The sequence below is a fragment of the Oncorhynchus mykiss genome, chromosome 18 (assembly GCF_057628025.1).
Source record: "Oncorhynchus mykiss isolate SJ-2025 chromosome 18, ASM5762802v1, whole genome shotgun sequence".
NCBI lineage: Eukaryota > Metazoa > Chordata > Actinopteri > Salmoniformes > Salmonidae > Oncorhynchus > Oncorhynchus mykiss.
In genome coordinates, this window is record NC_143039.1 from 38,403,983 (window position 1) to 38,431,811 (window position 27,829).

The window sequence follows — 27,829 nt, forward strand, 5'->3', positions numbered from 1 at the left end:
AATATAACACAATAGATCTGGTTTAGATACAACAATAAAATGTTTTTTTTCATTGTATTATCATCTTTAAAATGAACAAGACAAAACAAACATTCAGATAGAGGATGGGGACAATTTCGGTGAAAAACATAAGAGGGCAACAGTACTTCAGAATGATAACTTCCAAAATGAGTGTGCTACGTGACATCTATCATGAAGTCACCCAGGTGTCCCACACAAGTAGCCCAAATGTACCCAAGTGGCCAAATTGGTGAAGTTATACATTGAATGGAATAACTATATACAAAATACCAAAATGGTATTCTAACACCCCCCCCCCCCCCCCCCCAAAAAAAAAAAAAAAATTGAGAAAAAACATTAAGAAAAAATATCTAAATTTACAAAATTAACACTTTCAATATTTGGAAGACCCTCAGTCCTCTACACAATATTGTGCTGCTGATGCCAGGTGCCATAGCAGTCTCTTTTTGTTGTAAAGCAGAGAGTCACCAAGCATGTGGTGCAGGTGATGTGGGACTTCATTTTGCAAAGAACACGTCGACGCCTCCATGCTGTGCCCTTTTGGCCCTGAGGCACATCCATGCCTGCAGAAATACATTTGGGCAAATGAACACCACTTGTGGCAGGCACTGGATGAACCAGCTTCAGTGGGGGATGGACACCTTGACACTGGGGGCTCCCATTCGGAGTCAGTGTCACTGTGAAAGAAAATGTTCAGTTAGAATAGTTTCACATATGAGCCCTGTATCAACAGGTATAATAAACATATATATAGAGTACAGGGAACATAAGGTTCAATATATTATTATAGACCTGCTAGATCTACTGTCTTTATTATATTACAACAGACCAGCTGTATCTACTGTCTCCATTTCACTTTGGCCATTGTTGTGGACCTGCCCTCCCCTCAACAGCCTCAAATAAGCTACAGTGCCTTGCGAAAGTATTCGGCCCCCTTGAACTTTGCGACCTTTTGCCACATTTCAGGCTTCAAACATAAAGATATAAAACTGTATTTTTTTGTGAAGAATCAACAACAAGTGGGACACAATCATGAAGTGGAACGACATTTATTGGATATTTCAAGCTTTTTTAACAAATCAAAAACTGAAAAATTGGGTGTGCAAAATTATTCAGCCCCTTTACTTTCAGTGCAGCAAACTCTCTCCAGAAGTTCAGTGAGGATCTCTGAATGATCCAATGTTGACCTAAATGACTAATGATGATAAATACAATCCACCTGTGTGTAATCAAGTCTCCGTATAAATGCACCTGCACTGTGATAGTCTCAGAGGTCCGTTAAAAGCGCAGAGAGCATCATGAAGAACAAGGAACACACCAGGCAGGTCCCAGATACTGTTGTGAAGAAGTTTAAAGCCGGATTTAGATACAAAAAGATTTCCCAAGCTTTAAACATCCCAAGGAGCACTGTGCAAGCGATAATATTGAAATGGAAGGAGTATAAGACCACTGCAAATCTACCAAGACCTGGTCGTCCCTCTAAACTTTCAGCTCATACAAGGAGAAGACTGATCAGAGATGCAGCCAAGAGGCCCATGATAACTCTGGATGAACTGCAGAGATCTACAGCTGAGGTGGGAGACTCTGTCCATAGGACAACAATCAGTCGTATATTGCACAAATCTGGCCTTTATGGAAGAGTGGCAAGAAGAAAGCCATTTCTTAAAGATATCCATAAAAAGTGTTGTTTAAAGTTTGCCACAAGCCACCTGGGAGACACACCAAACATGTGGAAGAAGGTGCTCTGGCCAGATGAAACCAAAGTTGAACTTTTTGTCAACAATGCAAAACGTTATGTTTGGCGTAAAAGCAACACAGCTCATCACCCTGAACACACCATCCCCACTGTCAAACATGGTGGTGGCAGCATCATGGTTTGGGCCTGCTTTTCTTCAGCAGGGACAGGGAAGATGGTTAAAATTGATGGGAAGATGGATGGAGCCAAATACAGGACCATTCTGGAAGAAAACCTGATGGAGTCTGCAAAAGACCTGAGACTGGGACGGAGATTTGTCTTCCAACAAGACAATGATCCAAAACATAAAGCAAAATCTACAATGGAATGGTTCAAAAATAAACATATCCAGGTGTTAGAATGGCCAAGTCAAAGTCCAGACCTGAATCCAATCGAGAATCTGTGGAAAGAACTGAAAACTGCTGTTCACAAATGCTCTCCATCCAACCTCACTGAGCTCAAGCTGTTTTGCAAGGAGGAATGGGAAAAAATGTCAGTCTCTCGATGTGCAAAACTGATAGAGACATACCCCAAGCGACTTACAGCTGTAATCGCAGCAAAAGGTGGCGCTACAAAGTATTAACTTAAGGGGGCTGAATAATTTTGCACGCCCAATTTTTCAGTTTTTGATTTGTTAAAAAAGTTTGAAATATCCAATAAATGTCGTTCCACTTCATGATTGTGTCCCACTTGTTGTTGATTCTTCACAAAAAATACAGTTTTATATCTTTATGTTTGAAGCCTGAAATGTGGCAAAAGGTCGCAAAGTTCAAGGGGGCCGAATACTTTCGCAAGGCACTGTATTTCATGTGGGGTTGGGTTGGGGCGGCAGACACACGCATCACACATTTCATTACATTACCTTACATTTTTATATATTGCTACTAAAATTAAAATAAAATAAAAATAAAATAATATTTTATTAATTTCAAACAACGGCATTAGCATGAGAAGAACTTACCAGTCCAAAAACAATGTCCTCTCCATTCCAAAAAATATTCCTCCATTTGGCAATTGCTAAATGAATCATCCTCCAACAATCTGTGTGTACATCTACAGCTGAACAGCTGAAAATGCGCTTTACCAAAACAACTCTGTGCGTAACATGCGTTGCTCCTTCCAGTATGAAACTTCAATGGCGAATGACCCTCTTTACGCCGGAGTTTACTACATGGGTTGGTCTTCCAACACATAAACATTACATATTGCCGTTTACCTCAGCTCATTGGCTATCTACCCAGCTAGATTTCAAGACGATCAGTGGTCATTGTGTTAAAATACAGTCAATCAACGAAACAGCGGTCATATCATTGGTGCACAATGATGTCATTACTTGTTGTCTTCAAATCGGTTTCTTTCAGTCAATATACACGAAACGACCCATCATGTTTGGTTGTGTTCCAAACAAACCAGTTGATTGCAATGAAACCAAACATGACTGGAAAAGTCACGTTTAGTGTGTGTATTTACATCGAATGTGTCATCGAAAATGGAATAAGACGGAATTCACGACACAAGCGGTTCACAAAATGTTTCGTGTTAGGCTATAAAAATGGATTTTATCAAACAAAAGACCATTCATTGTGTAACAATGAGCATTGGGATTGCAAACAGAGGAAGATCGTCAAAGGTACATTTATTTTATTGCAGTTTGTGATTTTGTTACGCCTGTGCTGGTTGAAAGAGTTGTTTTTTTATGGGGATCTATCCTCAGATAATCGCATCGTATTCTTTCGCAGTAAATCCTTTTTTAAATCTGACAACGCAGTTGGATTAGCAAGATTCTAGGATTTCGATGCGCAGGGTTCGGTGCGCAGAGAGGTTAATGCAGGGATACATGGTCAAATAAGTAGCCTCCAACTTTCCCCAATGGTGAGCCACTTCACTAATGTTATATGATTATGAAACTAACCTTCAATATATGCGACTGAAGGACTGTTATTCAGGCTAAGGAATCAAAATATAGAACCTTAGCTTACCATCACGGTGTCAAACAATTGTGTTTGTGGGATTATGGACTTGAAACTTGTGATTTTAACTTCCATAATGAAGGTTTGAAAGTTAGTACACACCGTCTTTTGAAAACAGGTGTTAGCATTCATGCTTACATGACCGATTCCAGTTGGAAATTATATGCACTCACAAGAACTCTCCCCTTCCCTTGTACAGTGACATGAGAGAACTGACTATGCTATAACTGAAGAACAATCTGCTATTGGAGAATCCCACCAAGAATACATATTGCCTCACTGACCATTTCTCAATGATTCGTACAAACAGTAATTCAAATATTTGTAGAATCACATTTTCTGCCAAAACCTCACCTCCGATTTGGAATGGTCAAATCATTACAATGGTAATCAAGTCGATTTAAATATTTACTATATAATAGAAAGAACTAAGCTGGATTTGCTGGATTCATTATCTCTAGATGTAATTTGATATCTAAATTATACTGAATTATAAATTAGTGTTCTGAGAGAAGTATCCTTTCGAATACACATTCTTGTAATAAAAAACACAATTCAATCTCAGTTCATAAACTTGTATATTACATCAAGGAAATAGTGCTGTGGTGACCAGTCAAATACAAGCTTGTTCCTTGATCATGTGAAACATTCCCCATGCCCAGAAAACACTAGTCACCAGTGAAAGTCTACACACCCCTTGCACAGACTTCACGTTTTGCTGCCTTAAAATGAAATCTAAAATGTTTCAGGATCAAAAAGACATGAAAGGAGCAAAGCCCAGGTAAAAAGTTAGAGGAAAACCTGGTTCAGTCTTCTGAAAACAGTCAGAGGGACAATTTCACAAGGTTTAATGCCAATGACACACCAGAACGGCTTTCCAAAAGGTGTTGAGTGTTCCTGAGTAGTCCAGTCTCAGTCCTTATTTTAAATTAGCTTGAAAATCAGACAAAGTTTGAATATTGCTGTCCAATGATTCCCAACAAAATGTAATGAGCAATTTTTACAAAAACAATGGATAAATGTTGCCATAAGAGTTTGGCAAGGCTGGTGGAATATTATTTAAAATTATTTACAGCTGTAATGGCTGCCAAAGGTGCTTCCATCAAGTATTAACTCTGGTGTGTGAAGACATTCTCTTAGTACATTTTTTTTCTGTCTACCTGTTTCAAAGTAGAACCTTTTCGGGAACACAATGGGGACAGCCGAATAACCCTATTGGAGCCTTTATTCTTACACATTCCAGGCTTTTTCTTCTCTTCCCTTTCTGCTCTGCGATTGGCAACTTTCATAAATTAGGTGCATTACCACCACTGACCTCATTCGTCTTTCAGTCACCCACATGGGTATAACCAATGAGGATATGGCACGTGGGTACCTTTCTATAAACCAATGAGGAGATGGGAGAGGCAGGACTTGCAGTGCGATATGCATCAGAAATAGAACTGATTTCTATTTTAGCCCTTGGCAACACAGATGCTCGTTGGCACGCAGTGTGGGTGCAATAATTGAATAACAGATTTCTACATTTATTTTACAACGCGAGCGGTGTGGTTAGCCTGTACACGATCAAAACATCTTTGCTCATTAGGAAAATGTTCTAATTTTCTTTCACTTTAAAAATGTGGAGGAGATTGTGGAGATCTGTAGGCAGAAAAACATTCTAATTGAATCCCTTTTAAAATAAAATTTTAAAACAGGAAAATTTGAAGATTGTGCAAGGGGTGTATAGACTTCCACTATGCACTGTATGTCCTGCCATCACAAGGAAGCCATATTTTTGTGTACATAATCAACTATTTTCTATAACCTGTCCCTAATGTAATCCCCATTGCAGAACATGGAATGAATTATCTGGAGAAGTACAATAGAGATAATACATCAGTTCTTGATGTCAACATTTTATTGTTTGGTTTTTACAGAATAATTTCTAAATGTAATTGTTCGGTAAGAATATAATTAAAGTTATCAAACATTTATTGAAGATTGATTCTCTATCAGAGGTGATTAATCTGGATAGTTGAATTGTCTTGTGGATCAAAGAATATTACAAGGTGTTCAAAGGCCGCCACTGTAAGGGGTCAAAGAGCCTACAACTGAGGTAGCTTTAACCCTAATTAAGTATACATTTTCACAACTTGAATGTTATTAATTGCTTTTCAGATTTGAATCAGTTCCAGATTTATACAGTTACTCACCTGCAGGCTGGGAAGTCTGGTGCATTCCAGCCATCCATGTATTCCTGCATAGTCCGGTTGAGACTAGGGCCCGGGATGTCTCCTGAAGGATTCAGTCTTCCACAAGCTCCACACACCTTGTCAGCCATGTGGGCACTCACTGTCACTATGATCTCCTGAGAGAGGCTATATGACACCTGAAGGCCTGACATCCTCTCAATCATCACTGTCTTGTCATTAACCTTCACCGAGACCTCATTACTCATCAGGCGTGGTAGAGTCACCTTCTTACCGTTTATCTGTGAACAACATTGAAAGAGAAAGTAACACTGATGGAATAGTAAACCATCTGACAATCCTAGATACTGAAGGCAATTGGTGTTATCCATAAACAATATTTAATAATAAATATACGAGGTGACTCACCCATGTTTCATGCTTGCTGTTGACAGTGACGATCAGGTCATTAAAGTAGACGTACACAGCAACAACGCTCTTGAGGCCAGTCTTCCCACAGTCCTGCAAGGTCACCACCACTCTGAACCACTCTTCCACAAGAGCATTGTCACAAACTTTGATGATCTCATAGGCCCCCATGGCTGTGATTGCGCCACTTCTTTCATTGAAAAGGGTGAAGGCACCATTAGTCTCCAACAAACACTTTTTGAGATAGCAGCCACGTTGACCATCCTTGACCTGGCAGCTCTCATCAGCCTTGCACTTGGTGGCCTCACACTTCACATCACCAGAGGTAGAGCAGGTGCAGAGCTCCTGGCAATCCTCTGACAACACAGACTCACCAATCTGAGGGAGAAAAATAGGTACAGTACATTGTTATTGTGGCAGCGTTATAAGGATGCAGTTCTTATCATATAGATACATACATTTTATCTTTGAATTTACATTGAATAATACCTTCTTGGACTATCCACTACAATACATTACAGTATACACATATTTACTGAAATATATCCATCTGACAATAATGTGTATTTGTGGTACATATTCTTCTACTGTAATGTAAACACTACACATTGTTGGTGTATATTCTAGGTAAACTCCACCTTGTAGGTGTGTCCTTTGTGGTAACAGCTGCACATGTCACACTTAACACAGCCTGTCCCATTGAAGTAGTAGTCTACATTGCAGGCACAGCCCTCAGCACAGGTGGTGGGGCAGGTGATAATGTCAGAGAGGCCGGGACATGGGGTGGCACAGATCTCAGAGCAGCTCTGGTAATGGCTGTTGGCAGGACAGTCCAGGGCTACACAGGAATAGACTAAGTGATTAGACATGCAATATTGTGTCCAGCCACAACACTCAATAATCAAAATCACCTTTATTCGCCAAATACATTTACATGTACCAGGAATTTGACCTGATGAAATGGTGCTGAAAACAATCATCAGAATATACAGACCGAATATATATACAAAAGAAAGCCAAAGCCAAATGTGTCCCAATCCACAGACTACTAAATACTTACGACAGAAGGTTGCTGTTCTCCAGTTACTGATGTTCACCCCAAAGTCCTGGCAGTCAATCATGTACGCTGATATGCTTTGACAGAGAACCTTACGGTCTCCCTCAGACAAGCAGACATCATAGACACAATCTCTGAAATAAGAGGTGGGGTCTATCACATTGTGGCAGGCGACGAAGGGACCTTGAGGGTTTGTGATGATGCTACAGTCAGCCTCAAATATGAGTTTCTTCTTTGCCTCACACTTGGGGCAGAATTCTCCGCTGCAGCCATCCTCACAAACCACATGTGGCACACTGATCTTCCAGGCTGCCCCAAAGGTCAGGAGGTCCTTGGTTACTTTCCCATCAGGCAATTGAAACTCATCATTCTTGTTATCGTTGAAATTGCCACACAGACCACAGGTCTTGCCCCGGTAGTTGCCAGGGACGGTGACAATGATGTGGTACACAAGGTCATAGGTGACTCTCAGGCCGAAGTCTGTTGTGATGACATCATAGGTGCCCTCTTGGTAGGCCTGCACTGCTCCATTGTTAAGATTCACAGGGAGGCTCATCATAATTCCATTTACCTGGATGAATGGCATATCAAATATGACCATAACAAATGGCTAGTATCAAGCCTCTTCTAATTATATGCACTAGGTTAGTTGTATACTTTATGACCTTTTATTTTCTTAAAGTGATTACGGAATTGTCTCATGTTAATTAATCAAACACAAAAAGAGTATGTGTGCATTTGTCATACAGTCAAATGAAATACTAACTATTATCATTCCTGCTTGATTCTTCCTTAGAACCAGGGTATTACCATAGACTTCTACAGCCACAAGCTTGGCAACAGATACCTTTGGATTATTTGACATGGCGTACCACTTCTCATTCTCCACCACAACAGAGAAGGGGTTGAGGCGTGTGCCCTCTAGATAGCAGCCTTGAGCTGCAGTGTAGGTGCAGGTACCTTGGAAGTCATATAAGCTGTTGTCAAAGGTCTTGTAATGTGGGTCACCTGAGATGGTGCAGACTCCCTTTCCAACAGCCTGGCAATGCCTGACCCCATTCTTCACCTCACACGTCTCATGGGGGCCACAGCTGAACTTCACACAATTCACCTGGTAAATAACATAACACATACATAATTAAGCCATGAAAATATCCTTCACATCAAAACTTTTATTGTTTAGATGTATAGATTAACACTTGATTAGATCAAGGGCAAATATGTTTCTTTGCTCAAATATTAAGATGTTCAACTAAACCATGCATCGTTCCAAAATGTTAATATACATACAGCTACATTTGAAGTATTTACAGAATTTAAACAAAATACAGAAAATGGACCAAAAGGCAAATACATGACATTAGGCATACCTTACTAAGACCAATGTAAACATACCTTGCCATTGCATGTGCACTCCTCCTGACAGAGCCCATTGGGATGGAACACTTGGCCATTTTTGTAGTATTTATCATTGTAAAGACAACCACATTGCGAGAGGGGCACACACTTTTTTCCATTAAGCACATAGCCCTTGTCACACATACAGCTCTTCACACAACTGGTATTGCACATGGAGGGACCTTCTGGGTCTTCACAGGTGGCAGGACAGCCCCTTCCACACACCTCATAGTGGCTGTTCTCTGGGCATTCAGGGGCATCTTTTGGGGGGATTAAGGGCAGAAATTATAAGAAAAGTATGGTTACCCTGTCACAGCTAGTGTTCACCAGTCACCCTTGGGAGAATCCCTGTTGCTTGAAACACAATAGGACACATTTGATTGACATACCTGGGTTACCAGAGGCAGGCGATCCATAGCCATTGGCATAAGCTCCACCAATGCTGTAGATAGCGAATGGGGAGTTAGCGTGGGCTATCTGGTGAAAGCTAGCTCCAGTACCATACAAGACCTCAGCCAATGAGTACTCAGTTCCGTCCACTTTGTGCCACTCAATTTTTAAGGGCATTGGGAGCTTGTCTACCGTGAACCCACCCAGGTCCTTGGTAAGAGCCACCATTACGAACATGTTGTGGAAGCCAGCTTGCCCTTCTAGAGAGTATGAAGTGCTGAATTGATCAGTTGGTAGAATGGTGAACAGAAAAGGGTCGTAGTATTGCTTCTTTCCTATGTCACCTCCGTTGAACTCATAAAGGACCTGAATGCCTTTGTCAGCACTCAAGTAATAGGAATTTGGCCAGGTGACAATGAGCTCCAACGATTGTCCTGGGAACATTGGTAGTGTAAGGAAATCGATACCAGTTTGAATTACTTTGACTTGAGTGAACTGAGATGTTTGGATATAAAGACTATCATATCTGTTGATGTCTTTATGGAAAGGCAGTGGTGCAACAATGAATTCCTTCCCCCAACTCTTAACGGGCTGGAGCTGCTCATAGACGTGGTTGCAGCCAGTATATTTCTTAGTACAGCTGTGTCCTGAGAGAACTCCTACTGGAAACTTAGAGATCACGTTGGTGCCACTCAGATCAAACTGGCTCTGAATCTGTACACTCTGAAAGGGCAAAAGATTGATTGTCAGCTGTCGCCTGCAAAATACTTTTGCCTTTGGAATGTCACCGGGGCAGTCAGATAGACCTTAACCCCAAAGTTCTTCTCTTTGTAGTTGATGATGGAAAACTCTTTGGAGAACCTATCACCAGCGGTCGACATGGGGGTGAAGATGAAGTACTCTGTTCCCCAGTCTTTCACGGGGTAGACAACAGAGGTGTCAGCAGTTTCCTTTTTGTAGTTGAGTGACAACACTGTGACCTCCTGGGAAGCTTCGATTAGGACAGTGGGAAAGTTCTTTTTACTGCCAATCATCTCTACTCCTTTGGGTAGGTCAAAGGACACGCTTTTACCAGGGTCAACTGTCTTCTCATAGACCTTCCCAAGGGCAGTTACCTTGACCTTAGTGGGTTGGAGGGAGGTGGGGGGAGATGCCACTTCAATCTTAAAGCTTGAGCCTTTATAGTCTTCAATATAATTTTGCATGAAGGCTGTGGTAAACTCTTTCCCTCCCTGCAAAGTCCTAGAAAACAATGTTTAAAAAATTCAAAAAAAATTCAAGTTCACTAAGGATAATAATTATGCAAGCCACCAACATCACACTATCTATTTTTGAAGCAACATAAATTCTGAAGGTAAAGTTAATAGTGCAGATAGAATAGTGCGAGATAATGATACTATTATGATTTAGTAAGGGAAAAACTTTTGTTATCTGACTCAGTTTAGCTTGAAGACAAAGACAACCTTGGTCATTTTCAGGAGAGAAATAACACCCCACATGAAAAAATGCTACAGTTTACAATCAAATTCCGTAGTAAAGTGTAGTACAGTATATTGTAGAATACTATGCTCCACACTGTAGTATTCCTAGATCATGTGTAGAACTTGGGGATAGATCAAAATGTACTGGGGGGAGAGGCAGGCCCAACTCAAGTTGTCATCCCCCCAAAAATACACCCCCTCCCAAACATAAAAGACATTTGCCACATGACCCTCCCCTTGTACTGTAAATTAAATTGAACATGCTCCCTCCTCATGTAATTAACTCAAAATAATGTTGACAAGAACAAATAACAATAACTGTAGCGATCCTGTGTTTATGAATGTTTATGTGACTTCATGCTTTTGTGGCACAGTAGACAGGGCTACGGGCAAGAAGGTTGAGGGTTCGCCAACCACTACAGACGAGCTCAGTCTTCCTGTCTGTTTCTGTAAGTATAGACGCTGGGAGATGAGAAGAAAATACAGGGAGGGAATATTTAATGATTAAACAGACAGGAAACAAAACACGAGCAGCGTCTGGACAAGGGACACATAAAGACATTAATGCTGACTCAGGAAAGAATCTGAGTAAGTGACAGATATAGGGGAGGTAATTAATAACGTGATGGAGTCTAGGTGAGTCCAGTGAAGCGCTGATGCGCGTAACGATGGTGACAGGTGTGCGTAATGATGAACAGCCTGGCGGCCTCGAGCACCAGAGAGCAGGAAAGGGGGCAGACATGACAGTTTCATTCCACTATGATCAACTATGGGGAAATCAGATTTCCTACATTTTGATGCCATATTTATAATTATATAAAATATATGCAACGAATTTTCCCCCAACAGGTTTCTGTGCCACAACCAATTAACAAAACAAACCGACTTTGGGCACTTCAATATAATTGTTTGCTGGTTTAACACCAAAATAGTAGACTCTCAATCTGGATAAATAGAAAATGCATCCCTCCCTACTAGAGCTGGCCCCATTTTGGTCGACTGAGATTTCTTAATTAAAGCAGTCTCAAATATGTTTTTTTTTCATAGCGCACAAGACACCAATCTGATTTGCGCCTGACTCAGTGGACTAATCCATTGTGGAGACTGTAGGGATGGCACAGTCCATCACTCTAAGACATGTGCTACTGAAATTGTATATGGTTATATTATGTAAGAACAATGGTGCAACTAGGGTTGCAAAATTACTGGAACTTTCAGTAAATTCCCTGGTTTTCCCAAAATACAGGATGGAGGTGTATTGGAATCGGGATGGAATAAACAGGAAATCCGGAATCCTCCAACCACGATTTTTGGAAAATCAGTGAATTTATAGAACATTACTGGAATTTTGCAACCCTAGGTGCAACACTAATAAAAAAAACATTATTTTATGACCAATGTGATTTCACCCGCATTGGAGAGCGGTTGCGGTCTGCAGTTCAGAAACGTAGCTTAATCTTCTATGCGCAGTTGAATTGGCGCCTTTTCCTAGACCATGTTGCTATGTGCATAATGGAAAAGTTAACCACGGAGGCAGCAGCGGAGTGTGAAGAGAAAACAGCCCTTGCCTTGTCTAAGAAAAGTGAGGAGAGATAATTAGGTCTGTAATCAATAGCCTAACAGTTAAATGTGCCTGGCTTTATTAACAATCCATATATATCTACAGAAATAAGACAGATCCGACTTATGTTGCCTTTTGAGTAGTGAGTTCTAAGCCTCACGCAATTTGACAATTTCGGCTGTTTTGAAAAAGTTAACCAGAGCGATGGTGACTGCAACTGTGCTGCTGGCAACAATTTATGTTTTCTTACCAACGTTTACTGACACAGGCCATATTCAACGGGTGTTGAGCATTCGTAATTTTATCAGTTATTCTGCGCTCTGGCACACTCAGACGAGAGTGCTCTAAAGTCTGAATAGATAGCCAGAGCAAATTTGCCATCTACAGCTTTCAACAGTTGTCACAGTGACATCATTAACATTCTAAAATGTAGCTAGCTAGACTATCTTACCAATATACATGGATGGACGCTTCTCCCTCTCTGTCACGGATGCCATGGTTGCCCGTAGTTTGAAGATGTAATCTGGAGACAGGTGTTTTCTGCATCTCCTTAGCTACAGTTGAAGTCAGAAGTTTACGTACACTTAGGAGTCATTAAAACGAGTTTCTCAACCACTTCACAAATTTCTTGTTAACAAACTATAGTTTTGGAAAGTCGGTTAGGACATCTACTTAGTAATTTTTAAAACAATTGTTTACAGACAGATTATTTATAATGATAATTTATTGTATAATAATTAGCTGTATCACAATTCCAGTGGGTCAGAAGTTTATATACACTAAATTGACTGTGCCTTTAAAAAGCTTGGAATATTCAAAAAAATTATGTCATGGCTTTAGAAGCTTCTGATAGGCTAATTGACATCATGTGAGTCAGTTGGAGGTATACCTGTGGATGTATTTCAAGCCCCACCATCAAACTCAGTACCTCTTTTCTTGACATCATGGGAAAATCAAAAGAAATCAGCCAAGACATCAGAAAAATAATTGTAGACCTCCACAAGTCTGTTTCATCCTTGGGAGCAATTTCCAAATGCCTGAAGGTACCACATTCATCTGTACAAACAATAGCACGCAAATATAAACACCATGGGACCACGCAGCCGTCATACCCCTCAGAAAGGAGACGCGTTCTGTCTCCTAGAGATGAACGTGCTTTAATGCGAAATGTGCAAATCAATCCCAGAACAACAGCAAAGGACCTTGTGAAGATGCTAGAGGAAACAGCTACAAAAGTATCTAAATCCACAGTAAAATGAGTCCTATATCGATATTACCTGAAATGCCACTGCTCCAAAACCAGCACAAAAGAGCCAGACTATGGTTTGCAACTGCACATGGGGACAAAGATCATACTTTTTGGAGAAATGTCCTCTGGTCTGATGAAATAAAAATAGAACTGTTTGGCTATAATGACCATCTTTATTTTTTGGAGGAAAAAGGGGGAGGCTTGCAAGACGAAGTACACCATCCCAAACGTGGTGCATGGGGGTGGCAGCATCATGTTGTGGGGGTGCTTTGCTGCAGGAGGGACTGGTGCACTTCACAAAATAGATGGCATAATGTGGCAGGAAAATTAGAACATATGTGGGCAGAACTGAAAAAGTGTGTGCGAGCAAGGAGGCCTACAAACTTGACTCAGTTACACCAGCTCTGTCAGGAGGAATGGGCCAAAATTCACCCAACTTATTGTGTGAAGCATGTAGATAGCTACCCAAAACGTTTGACCCAAGTAGAACAATGTAAAGGCAATACTACCAAATACTAATTCAGTGTATGTAAACCCACTGGGTTCTGTGGCTAAACCAACTAGGTTCATAATTTAACTATTTTAGTCACATTTATAGATGGCATACAAGTTGTTTTATTAAGGCTTATCATGAAAGTTCAAATGTTCCAGAAGGCATTTATGCCTAAAGACGTATAAATAAAATGTAAAAAAACTTTACGTTCAAATGGATCTCCTGCAACATATACCTATTTTCCCGGAACAAGTCACAAATGCTTTATTTGTATATAGGCCTACAGTGGCTCTGATTTGCTATGGCGCACCAGTCTGTGTAGACGCTGGTCCTGGATGAGACAGATGTTTTATTAGGTTTAATTCACTGCAGTGTCTATTAATTGTCCAAATGCATGGCTGCTTTCCCACTCTATATTGCTATTGACTTTTCACAAATGCCTTACTATACATCATTCCCAAACATTGTATGAATTTGTGAAAAACATAATCTAGAATGCTTGCTTGTCATATTCTTCATGGGGTGTATGTGGAAGGGATTTCAATAACATTTCATGTTGCTAAAAAGCTGTCAGTTCCACTTTAATGATAATAAAAATACAAAATAAATTGTCATGAATGCTACATCCATATCGATGAAAGACACATCCATAAAAAATTTGGTGAGTTTAAATGCAGACCAGAAGTGAGTGAGAATGAGGTGAAAATCTGTTTTGAACGATAATCTCTCTTTAACCTTTCTGGGAAGGGGGTTTCGCTAGCGGAACACCTGGCCTTCAGCCAGTGAAATTGCAGGCCGCCAAATTCAAACAACAGAAATCTCATAATTACAATTCCTCAAACATACAAGTATTATACACCATTTTAAAGATAACTGATGACTTCTTGTTAATCCAACCACAGTGTCCGATTTCAAAAAGGCTTTACGGCGAAAGCACACCATGCGATTATGTTAGGACAGCGCCTAGCCACAAAAAAACATACAGACATTTTCCAGCCAAGGAGAGGTATCACAAAAGTCAGAAATAGCGTTATAATGAATCACTAACCATTGATGATCTTCATCTGGTGGCACTTCAATAAATGTTACACAATAAATGTTTGTTTAGTTCGATAAAGTTCATCTTTATGTCCAAAAACCTCCTTTTGTTTGCGCGTTTAGTTCAGTAATCCATATGCACAAAGCGCGGGCACACATCCAGATGAAAAGTCCAAAAAGTTCCATTAAAGTTCGTAGAAACATGTCAAACGATGTCTATAATCAATCATTAGGATCTTTTTAGCATAAATATTCAATATTATTTCAACCGGACAACAGCGTTGACAATAGAAAAGAAAGATAAGCAACGATATGCCCACGGCCATGAGTGACAAACTTTCAGCTGAGCCACTTGCTCTGAGTGGTCTTATTCTCTCCCCTTTCACAATAGAAGCCTGAAACAACTTCTAAAGACTGTTGACATCTACTGGAAGCCTTAGGAAGTGCAATCTGACCACACAGACACTGGATATTGGATAGGCATTCACTTGAAAACTACAAACCTCAGAATTCTTACTTCATGGTTGGATTTTTCTCAGGTTTTTGCCTGCCATATGAGTTCTGTTATACTCACATACATTATTTTAACAGTTTTGGAAACTGTACAGTGTTTTCTATCCAAATCTTCTAATTATATGCATATTCTAGCTTCTGGGCCTGAGTAACAGAGTTTACTCTGGGCATGCTTTTCATCCAAACTTCTCAATGCTGCCCCCTTTCCCAAACAGGTTTAATTCAAACATGTCTTCCCCAGGTGAACGTCATCTTGACTAACTGAGCCGATACAATTGTGCAGTTTTATTCGGACAGCACGAATGATGTCATATTGACAGACTTTGTGTACGCCACCGCCACCATCCCTGACAATTACAGAGACAAGAACTTTATTGGTAACAAGAATAATGAGTTCCTGCTTACTGGTGAAAAGATGTCCAAAGACGTCAACTCCTTTGGGGCTACCTGGAAGGTCAGCATGCTTGGGGTGGTTTGTGAAGACTGCTGCAGCGGAGACTTCTGCCCCAAGTGTAACACTAAGAAGAAAGGAGTGTTTGGTGCTGACTGTGGTATCATCACGGATCCTTAAAGGACCCTTTTCCGCCTGCACCATAAGATAGACCCCCCTCTTACTTCAGAGACTTCCACTGTGACATCTGTATGGCTGAGGGAGAGGTAATATGCTTTGCCACAATGTCGCTCCTTACCACAGTGTTGCTCGTTACATGTTAGACTGTCAGTACTTTGGTGTAAAGATCAAAAGCTGGAAATCCCTAACCTTTTGCCTTAAGTAGTTTAGGGTTTGTACTGATGCTAGACCAAACTCTCTCAGGCTGGTCTCATAGAATAGACATACATGTAACTTACTCAAATAAATTCCGGGATGCTCAAATTAGTATTATATGTTACGTTTGGTATGGCTAATTACTACTTTTGAGCTACTTTGAAACTACTTAGCATGTTAGCTAACCCATCCCCTAACCTTAACCCCTAAACCCTAGCCTAGCTAACTTTAGAAACCTAGCTAACATTAGACACCTAGCTAACTTTAGCCCTAACAAATTGTAATTTGGAACATGTCATACATATTGCAAATTCGTAACATATTGTACGAATTGCAATTCGTAACGTGATGTGAATTGTAATTTGTAACATATCATACTAAATGGATGATGATCAAATCAAATTTGTATTTGTCACATGCGCCAAATACAACAGTTGTAGACCTTACAGTGAAATGCTTACTTACAAGCCCTTAAACAACAATAATTTAACAGTTAAGAAATAATGTGTGAAGTAAAAATGTTTAAATAGAAGTAACAAATAATTAAAAAGAAGCAGTAAAATGATAATAGCGAGGCTATATACAGGGGGTACAAGTACAGAGTCAATGTCAATGCACCGGTTAGTCGATGTCACACCCTGGTCGAAGTATTTTGTGTTTATCTTTATTTATTTGGTCAGGCCAGGGTGTGGCATGGGTTTTTGTATGTGGTGTGTATGTATGGGGATTGTAGCTAGTGGGGTGTTCTAGCTAAGTCTATGGCTGTCTGAAGTGGTTCTCAATCAGAGGCAGGTGTTTATCGTTGTCTCTGATTGGGAACCATATTTAGGCAGCCATATTCTTTGAGTTTGTCGTGGGTGATTGTCCTTAGTGTCCTGATGTCATTGTTCTGTGTTAGGTTACACAAGTATAGGCTGTTTCGGTTTTCGTTAAGTTTATTGTTTTGGTAGTGTTTGTGTTTAGTGTGTTACTTCATTAAACATGGATTGCAATAGACACGCCGCATTTTGGTCCGACTCTCCTTCTCATCAAGAAAACCGTTACAGAATCACCCACCACAAAGGGACCAAGCAGCGTGTCAACAGGCAGGAACAGCCCAAAGTGGAGTACAGTATGGACTATACTTCTTGGGAGGAGATAGACAGGTGGGCGGTCGACCCAGGGAGAGTGCCGGAGCCCGCCTGGGATTCGATGGAGCAGTGCGCGGAAGGATATAGGAGAATGGAGTTTGCGAAGCAAGCAAGGCGGCGCGGACGGAGGCCCCATAGTCAGCCCCAAAAATTTCTTGGGGGGGGGCTCAGGGAGAGTGTGGCAGAGTCAGGAGCCAGACCTGAGCCAACTCTCCCTGTTTATCGTGAGGAGCCAAGGAGGAGACCAGAGCCGGTGTTGGAGGTGAGCGAAACAGAGACTGTGAAGGAGTTAATGGGGAAATTGGAGGAGAGAGAAATGAGGGAGTTGCTGTGTTGGTGTTTTAAACATGGAATTCGCCCGACGGAGCGTGTCGGGGATTTGATGGCACCTGGGTCAGCGCTCCATACTCGTCCTGAGGTGCGTGTTAGTCGGCTGGTGAAGATGGTGCCAGTCTCACGTACCAGGCCTCCTGTGCACCTCCCTAGCCTTGCACGTCCTGTGCCAGCACCGCTCTCAAGAGCTCCAGTGCGCCTGCACGGTCCGGTTTTTCCAGTACCACCTCCACACCCCAGCCCTCCGGTAGCAGCTCCCCGCACCAGGCTTCCTGTGCGTGTCCTCGGCCCAGTACCACCAGTGCCAGCACCACGCATCAGGCCTACAGTGCGCCTCGCCTGTCCAGCGCTGTCGGAGCCCTCCTCCTCTCCAGCGCTGTCGGAGTCTCCCGCCTGTTTAGCGCTGTTAGAGCCTTCCTTCTCTACAGCGCTGCCGGAGTCTCCCGCCTGTTCAGAACTGCCAGTTAGCATAGAGCTGCCAGTTAGCATAGAGCTGCCAGTTAGCATAGAGCTGCCAGTTAGCATAGAGCTGCCAGTTAGCAAGGAGCTGCCAGTTAGCAAGGAGCTGCCAGTCTGCAAGGAGCTGCCAGTCTGCAAGGAGCTGCCAGTCTGCAAGGAGCTGCCAGTCTGCATGGAGCTGCCAGTCTGCAAGGAGCTGCCTGTCTGCAAGGAGCCGCCAGAGCTGCCTGTCTGCAAGGAGCCGCCAGTCTGCAAGGAGCCGCCAGAGCTGCCAGTCTGCAAGAAGCCGCCAGAGCTGCCAGTCTGCAAGGAGCCGCCAGAGCTGCCAGTTAGCATGGAGCAGCCAGGGCCGCCAGTCAGCGTGGAGCAGCCAGGGCCGCCAGTCAGCGTGGAGCAGCCAGGGCCGCCAGTCAGCGTGGAGCAGCCAGGGCCGCCAGTCAGCATGGAGCAGCCAGGGCCGCCAGTCAGCATGGAGCAGCCAGTCAGCATGGAGCAGCCAGTCAGCATGGAGCAGCCAGTCAGCATGGAGCAGCCAGAGCTGCCAGTCAGCATGGAGCTGCCAGTCAGCATGGAGCAGCCAGTCAGCATGGAGCAGCCAGAGCTGCCAGTCATCATAGAGCAGCCAGTCAGCATGGAGCAGCCAGAGCTGTCAGTCAGCATGGAGCAGCCAGAGCTGTCAGTCAGCATGGAGCAGCCAGAGCTGCCAGTCAGCATGGAGCAGCCAGTCAGCATGGAGCAGCCAGTCAGCATGGAGCAGCCAGAGCAGCCAGTCAGCATGGAGCAGCCAGAGCTGCCAGTCGACCAGACTCTTCCAGATCTGCCAGTCGACCAGACTCTTCCAGATCTGCCAGTCGACCAGACTCTTCCAGATCTGCCAGTCGACCAGACTCTTCCAGATCTGCCAGTCGACCAGACTCTTCCAGATCTGCCAGTCGACCAGACTCTTCCAGATCTGCCTGTCAGCCAGGATCTGCCAGTCAGCCAGGATCTGCCGAAACCACCAGCCAGCCAGGATCTGGTAGATTCATCAACCTGCCTGAGCTTCCTCTCACTCCTGAGCTTCCTCTCACTCCTGAGCTTCCCCTCAGTCCCGAGCTTCCCCTCAGTCCCGAGCTTCCCCTCAGTCCCGAGCTGCCCCTCAGTCCCGAGCTGCCCCTCAGTCCCGAGCTGCTCCTCAGTCCAGTGGGGTTCTGGGTGAGGACTACTAGGCCATGGTCGGCGGTGAGGGTGGACTATCCAGGGACGCGAGGAGAAGGGACTAAGACATTGATTGAGTGGGGTCCACGTCCCGCGCCGGAGCCGCCACAATGGACAGACGCCCACCCGGACCCTCCCTATTGTTTTGAGGTGCGTTCGGGAGTCCGCACCTTAGGTTCTGTCACACCCTGGTCGACGTATTTTGTGTTTATCTTTATTTATTTGGTCAGGCCAGGGTGTGGCATGGGTTTTTGTATGTGGTGTGTATGTATGGGGATTGTAGCTAGTGGGGTGTTCTAGCTAAGTCTATGGCTGTCTGAAGTGGTTCTCAATCAGAGGCAGGTGTTTATCGTTGTCTCTGATTGGGAACCATATTTAGGCAGCCATATTCTTTGAGTTTGTCGTGGGTGATTGTCCTTAGTGTCCTGATGTCATTGTTCTGTGTTAGGTTACACAAGTATAGGCTGTTTCGGTTTTCGTTAAGTTTATTGTTTTGGTAGTGTTTGTGTTTAGTGTGTTACTTCATTAAACATGGATTGCAATAGACACGCCGCATTTTGGTCCGACTCTCCTTCTCATCAAGAAAACCGTTACAGTCGAGGTAATTAAGGTAACATGTACATGTAGGTAGAGTTAAAGTGACTATGCATAGATAATAAACAAAGACTAGCAGCAGCGTAAAAGAGGAGTCTAGGTAGCCCTTTGATGGCCCTAGTGACGTACTGGGTTGTACGCACTTCCCTCTGTAGTGCCTTGCAGACTAAGGCTGAGCAGTTGCCATACCAGGCAGTGATGCAACCAGTCAGGATGCTCTCGATGGAGCAGCTGTAGAACCTTTTGAGGTTCTGAGGACCAATGCCAAACCTCAGTCTCCTGAGGGGGAATAGGCTTTGTCTTGCCCTTTTCACAAATGAATACATGACATACCAAAATTAACATATCATACTGTTATGAGAATTATGTTCTCAGTGTTCATAAACCAATTCAATTAATTAAACTACTCAGTCTGCTAATCAGGATTTGTAAGATACTGATTGAAATTAAACAGAGGGAGGCCCAGCTAAAATAGTCAAGGTTTATTCACCAGAGCGCTGGTTAGTTGTACAAAACCATTAATTTTAAACTGGCTTCTTACGCACACACTTCCACACACAAACATTAGGTATCCTACGCACACAGTGTCCTGCTACCCAGCCGACAATGATTATGGGAGTCCGTGAAAATCACTCCCTGTCCTCCCTCAAGATAGGGAAACCCTGGGAAGTACTCTCAGTGGCCCACCGCCAAGGTCGGCACCAAATCTTGGTCAGACAGACTGTTTTTAAGATACTATAATAGATATATCGTACAGATATATTGTTATACTCTAATTCTGACTAAAAACTACACTCGCGGACATATAATTCTACTAACTAAAACCACACATCATTAGAATAATCTCATGATTCTAATCAATTTCATCATGATTCTAATCAATTTCATACAATCATATGGTTTCAGGGTAGAAATTCTAATCATTCATATGAACATATAAATCCCATTAACACATACTAATTTGAGTATCCCGGATTTTCATTTGCTATGTTACTTTTACACCAGAGTCCAGGTTGACACTCAATCCAACATAACTTTCTGTTTTCACATTCGGATAACCTATTATTCAAGTGTTATGTGAAAAGAAAGTCTCACTGATATGTGTCTGTGATCTTTTTAGATAGGGCAATCTGTGATGTCAGACAACTGCTTTGAGGTCCACATCTGCCAGAAATCTGGAGCTGTTCTGTCACAGTCCATGGCATGCTAGAGTGAAGGGAGCTGCCAGGTCAAGGATGGTATACGGGAATTCTATCCCATCCGCCCCCTTAATGCAGGGGTACATGGTTGAGTATGTAGCCTCTGACTTCCTCTAATGGTGAGCCACTTCACCATAGTGTTATATGATTATGAACCTAACCTTCAATATATGAGACTGTAATTCAGTCTAAAGGAATCAAAATATAGAGCCTTACTAGCATGGTGTCAAACAATGACGTTTGTGGGATTATGGACTTGAAACTTGTTTTAACTTCCATAATGAAGGTTTGAACGTCTTTTGAAAACATAGCAGCAGGTGTTACACGACAGATTTCAGTGGGAAATGATATGCACTCACAACAACTCTCCCTTTCTCTTTTACAGTGATATGAGAGAACTGACTGTGCTACAACTGAAGAACAATTTGCTATTGAATAATCCCACCAAGAATACATTTTGCCTAAATCACTGTGACCATTTGTCAAATATTTGTAACAAACAGTATTTCAAATATGTTTAGAAGGAATGACATTTTCTGCCAAACCCTCGCCTCAGATTTTCAAAACAATTTCAGAAAGTGACTTGGAATGGTAAAATCATTACAATGGTAATTAAGTCAATTCAAAATATGTACTATGTAATAGAAAGTACTAAACTGGATTTGCTGGATTAATTATCTCTAGATGTAATTTGATATCTAAATTATACTGAATTATAAATTAGTGTTGTGATAAAAGTATCCTTCCGAATGCACATTCTTGGAATAAAAAATAAAATCTCCCTTCATAAATGTGTATGATACTTCAAGGAAATAATGCTGTGGTGACCAGTCAAATACAAGCTTGTTCCTTGTTCATATAAAACATTCCCCATGCCCAGAAAACACTAGTCACCAGTGAAAGTCTACACACCCCTTGCACAGTCTTCACATTTTGCTGCCTTAAAATAACATTTAAAAAAGGATGAAATCTCTAGATGAAAATGATAGAATATTCTAATTAATACAAATTTATAAAATTAAGATGTCTTCACACCCCAAAGTTGATACTTGGTGTAGGCACCTTTAGAAGCCATTACATTAATAAGGTCTGCAAAAAAGCAGTACTCACTGTAGTGTTTTTGAGGACTAATGCAGTATTTACTGTAGTGTTGCGGACATGACTGTAGTGTTTACATTTTACTATAGTGTAAACATACTTTTACTATAATATAGTAACTACTGTATTAATGTCCAGCATCATGTTATGGGCATGCTTGTCACCTGCAGGGACTAGAGAGTTTTTCAGGATCAAAATACATATGAAAGGAGCAAATCCCAGGTAAAAAGTTAGTTTCCCAACCAAATGTAATGAGCTTGAGGAATTTTGACAAAAACAATGGATAAATGTTGCCATAAGAGTTTGACAATGTTGAAAGAATCTTATCCAAAATTATTCACAGCTGTAATCCCTTTTTAAATGTAATTTTAAAACAGTGAAATATGAAGATAGTGGAGGTCTATATACCTATATACACTCTATGTCCTCCCATGACATCTGAAGGAGGCCATATACTTCTGTGTACATAATCAACTATTTTCTATAGTCTGTCCCTAATGTAATCCCCTATGCAGAACATAGTAAAAGACCAATGAATTATCATCTGGAGAAGTACAATAGAGACAATACATCAGTTTTTGATGCTTTTCTTGTCGACATTTTATTGTTTGGTTTTTACAGAATAATTTCACAAAATGTAATTGTTCGGTAAGAATAGAATTAAAGTTATCACAAACATTTATTGAAGACTGATTCTCTATCAGAGGTGATTAATCTGAGTAGTTAAAATGTCTTGTGGATGAAATAATGTTCCATGGTGTTCAAAGGCCGCCACTGTAAGGGGTCAAAGAGCATGTATACATTTTCACAACTTGAATGTTATTGATTGCTTTTCAGATTTGAATCAGTTCCAGATTTATACAGTTACTCACCTGCAGGCTGGGAAGTCTGGTGCATTCCAGCCATCCATGTATTCCTGCATAGTCCGGTTGAGACTAGGGCCCGGGATGTCTCCTGAAGGATTCAGTCTTCCACAAGCTCCACACACCTTGTCAGCCATGTGGGCACTCACTGTCACTATGATCTCCTGAGAGAGGCTATATGACACCTGAAGGCCTGACATCCTCTCAATCATCACTGTCTTGTCATTAACCTTCACCGAGACCTCATTACTCATCAGGCGTGGTAGAGTCACCTTCTTACCGTTTATCTGTGAACAACATTGAAAGAGAAAGTAACACTGATGGAATAGTAAACCATCTGACAATCCTAGATACTGAAGGCAATTGGTGTTATCCATAAACAATATTTAATAATAAATATACGAGGTGACTCACCCATGTTTCATGCTTGCTGTTGACAGTGACGATCAGGTCATTAAAGTAGACGTACACAGCAACAACGCTCTTGAGGCCAGTCTTCCCACAGTCCTGCAAGGTCACCACCACTCTGAACCACTCTTCCACAAGAGCATTGTCACAAACTTTGATGATCTCATAGGCCCCCATGGCTGTGATTGCGCCACTTCTTTCATTGAAAAGGGTGAAGGCACCATTAGTCTCCAACAAACACTTTTTGAGATAGCAGCCACGTTGACCATCCTTGACCTGGCAGCTCTCATCAGCCTTGCACTTGGTGGCCTCACACTTCACATCACCAGAGGTAGAGCAGGTGCAGAGCTCCTGGCAATCCTCTGACAACACAGACTCACCAATCTGAGGGAGAAAAATAGGTACAGTACATTGTTATTGTGGCAGCGTTATAAGGATGCAGTTCTTATCATATAGATACATACATTTTATCTTTGAATTTACATTGAATAATACCTTCTTGGACTATCCACTAAAATACATTACAGTATACACATATTTACTGAAATATATCCATCTGACAATAATGTGTATTTGTGGTACATATTCTTCTACTGTATTGTAAACACTACACATTGTTGGTGTATATTCTAGGTAAACTCCACCTTGTAGGTGTGTCCTTTGTGGTAACAGCTGCACATGTCCCACTTAACACAGCCTGTCCCATTGAAGTAGTAGTCTACATTGCAGGCACAGCCCTCAGCACAGGTGGTGGGGCAGGTGATAATGTCAGAGAGGCCGGGACATGGGGTGGCACAGATCTCAGAGCAGCTCTGGTAATGGCTGTTGGCAGGACAGTCCAGGGCTACACAGGAATAGACTAAGTGATTAGACATGCAATATTGTGTCCAGCCACAACACTCAATAATCAAAATCACCTTTATTCGCCAAATACATTTACATGTACCAGGAATTTGACCTGATGAAATGGTGCTGAAAACAATCATCAGAATATACAGACCGAATATATATACAAAAGAAAGCCAAAGCCAAATGTGTCCCAATCCACAGACTACTAAATACTTACGACAGAAGGTTGCTGTTCTCCAGTTACTGATGTTCACCCCAAAGTCCTGGCAGTCAATCATGTACGCTGATATGCTTTGACAGAGAACCTTACGGTCTCCCTCAGACAAGCAGACATCATAGACACAATCTCTGAAATAAGAGGTGGGGTCTATCACATTGTGGCAGGCGACGAAGGGACCTTGAGGGTTTGTGATGATGCTACAGTCAGCCTCAAATATGAGTTTCTTCTTTGCCTCACACTTGGGGCAGAATTCTCCACTGCAGCCATCCTCACAAACCACATGTGGCACACTGATCTTCCAGGCTGCCCCAAAGGTCAGGAGGTCCTTGGTTACTTTCCCATCAGGCAGTTGAAACTCATCATTCTTGTTATCGTTGAAATTGCCACACAGACCACAGGTCTTGCCCCGGTAGTTGCCAGGGACGGTGACAATGATGTGGTACACAAGGTCATAGGTGACTCTCAGGCCGAAGTCTGTTGTGATGACATCATAGGTGCCCTCTTGGTAGGCCTGCACTGCTCCATTGTTAAGATTCACAGGGAGGCTCATCATAATTCCATTTACCTGGATGAATGGCATATCAAATATGACCATAACAAATGGCTAGTATCAAGCCTCTTCTAATTATATGCACTAGGTTAGTTGTATACTTTATGACCTTTTATTTTCTTAAAGTGATTACGGAATTGTCTCATGTTAATTAATCAAACACAAAAAGAGTATGTGTGCATTTGTCATACAGTCAAATGAAATACTAACCATTATCATTCCTGCTTGATTCTTTCTTAGAACCAGGGTATTACCATAGACTTCTACAGCCACAAGCTTGGCAACAGATACCTTTGGATTATTTGACATGGCGTACCACTTCTCATTCTCCACCACAACAGAGAAGGGGTTGAGGCGTGTGCCCTCTAGATAGCAGCCTTGAGCTGCAGTGTAGGTGCAGGTACCTTGGAAGTCATATAAGCTGTTGTCAAAGGTCTTGTAATGTGGGTCACCTGAGATGGTGCAGACTCCCTTTCCAACAGCCTGGCAATGCCTGACCCCATTCTTCACCTCACACGTCTCATGGGGGCCACAGCTGAACTTCACACAATTCACCTGGTAAATAACATAACACATACATAATTAAGCCATGAAAATATCCTTCACATCAAAACTTTTATTGTTTAGATGTATAGATTAACACTTGATTAGATCAAGGGCAAATATGTTTCTTTGCTCAAATATTAAGATGTTCAACTAAACCATGCATCGTTCCAAAATGTTAATATACATACAGCTACATTTGAAGTATTTACAGAATTTAAACAAAATACAGAAAATGGACCAAAAGGCAAATACATGACATTAGGCATACCTTACTAAGACCAATGTAAACATACCTTGCCATTGCATGTGCACTCCTCCTGACAGAGCCCATTGGGATGGAACACTTGGCCATTTTTGTAGTATTTATCATTGTAAAGACAACCACATTGCGAGAGGGGCACACACTTTTTTCCATTAAGCACATAGCCCTTGTCACACATACAGCTCTTCACACAACTGGTATTGCACATGGAGGGACCTTCTGGGTCTTCACAGGTGGCAGGACAGCCCCTTCCACACACCTCATAGTGGCTGTTCTCTGGGCATTCAGGGGCATCTTTTGGGGGGATTAAGGGCAGAAATTATAAGAAAAGTATGGTTACCCTGTCACAGCTAGTGTTCACCAGTCACCCTTGGGAGAATCCCTGTTGCTTGAAACACAATAGGACACATTTGATTGACATACCTGGGTTACCAGAGGCAGGCGATCCATAGCCATTGGCATAAGCTCCACCAATGCTGTAGATAGCGAATGGGGAGTTAGCGTGGGCTATCTGGTGAAAGCTAGCTCCAGTACCATACAAGACCTCAGCCCATGAGTACTCAGTTCCGTCCACTTTGTGCCACTCAATTTTTAAGGGCATTGGGAGCTTGTCTACCGTGAACCCACCCAGGTCCTTGGTAAGAGCCACCATTACGAACATGTTGTGGAAGCCAGCTTGCCCTTCTAGAGAGTATGAAGTGCTGAATTGATCAGTTGGTAGAATGGTGAACAGAAAAGGGTCGTAGTATTGCTTCTTTCCTATGTCACCTCCGTTGAACTCATACAGGACCTGAATGCCTTTGTCAGCACTCAAGTAATAGGAATTTGGCCAGGTGACAATGAGCTCCAACGATTGTCCTGGGAACATTGGTAGTGTAAGGAAATCGATACCAGTTTGAATGACTTTGACTTGAGTGAACTGAGATGTTTGGATATAAAGACTATCATATCTGTTGATGTCTTTATGGAAAGGCAGTGGTGCAACAATGAATTCCTTCCCCCAACTCTTAACGGGCTGGAGCTGCTCATAGACGTGGTTGCAGCCAGTATATTTCTTAGTACAGCTGTGTCCTGAGAGAACTCCTACTGGAAACTTAGAGATCACGTTGGTGCCACTCAGATCAAACTGGCTCTGAATCTGTACACTCTCAAAGGGCAAAAGATCGATTGTCAGCTTGCTGCCTGCAAAATACTTTTGCCTTTGGAATGTCACCGGGGCAGTCAGATAGACCTCAACCCCAAAGTTCTTCTCTTTGTAGTTGATGATGGAAAACTCTTTGGAGAACCTATCACCAGCGGTCGACATGGGGGTGAAGATGAAGTACTCTGTTCCCCAGTCTTTCACGGGGTAGACAACAGAGGTGTCAGCAGTTTCCTTTTTGTAGTTGAGTGACAACACTGTGACCTCCTGGGAAGCTTCGATTAGGACAGTGGGAAAGTTCTTTTTACTGCCAATCATCTCTACTCCTTTGGGTAGGTCAAAGGACACGCTTTTACCAGGGTCAACTGTCTTCTCATAGACCTTCCCAAGGGCAGTTACCTTGACCTTAGTGGGTTGGAGGGAGGTGGGGGGAGATGCCACTTCAATCTTAAAGCTTGAGCCTTTATAGTCTTCAATATAATTTTGCATGAAGGCTGTGGCAAACTCTTTCCCTGCCGGCCCAGCAGAGCAAAGTCCTAGAAAAAAATGTTTCAAAAATGTTCATAAAATCTATGGGAAAAAAATTCAAGTTCACTAAGGATAATAATTATGCAAGCCACAAACATCACACTATCTATTTTTGAAGCAACATAAATTCTGAAGGTAAAGTTAATAGTGCAGATAGAATAGTGCGAGATAATGATACTA

At 42.1% G+C, this 27,829-nt stretch overlaps 1 protein-coding gene across 1 annotated transcript in view; it reads right to left on the bottom strand.

The window, feature by feature from the left end:
• Positions 1-5,615: 5,615 nt before the first annotated feature.
• Positions 5,616-27,829, bottom strand: part of LOC110496794 (IgGFc-binding protein) — a 29,864-nt gene continuing 7,650 nt past the window's right edge. Inside the window, exons 2-17 of the mRNA XM_090206649.1 lie at positions 26,404-27,657; positions 26,012-26,274; positions 25,383-25,727; positions 24,620-25,187; positions 24,198-24,397; positions 23,560-23,937; positions 23,155-23,432; positions 9,984-10,413; positions 9,171-9,894; positions 8,779-9,041; positions 8,150-8,494; positions 7,387-7,954; positions 6,965-7,164; positions 6,327-6,704; positions 5,922-6,199; positions 5,616-5,794 (exon numbers count right to left, since the gene is read on the bottom strand). Coding sequence (XP_090062775.1) covers positions 5,782-5,794; positions 5,922-6,199; positions 6,327-6,704; positions 6,965-7,164; positions 7,387-7,954; positions 8,150-8,494; positions 8,779-9,041; positions 9,171-9,894; positions 9,984-10,413; positions 23,155-23,432; positions 23,560-23,937; positions 24,198-24,397; positions 24,620-25,187; positions 25,383-25,727; positions 26,012-26,274; positions 26,404-27,657 — 6,485 coding nt within the window. The 3' untranslated portion in view covers positions 5,616-5,781. The remainder of the gene's footprint in view (positions 5,795-5,921; positions 6,200-6,326; positions 6,705-6,964; positions 7,165-7,386; positions 7,955-8,149; positions 8,495-8,778; positions 9,042-9,170; positions 9,895-9,983; positions 10,414-23,154; positions 23,433-23,559; positions 23,938-24,197; positions 24,398-24,619; positions 25,188-25,382; positions 25,728-26,011; positions 26,275-26,403; positions 27,658-27,829) is intronic.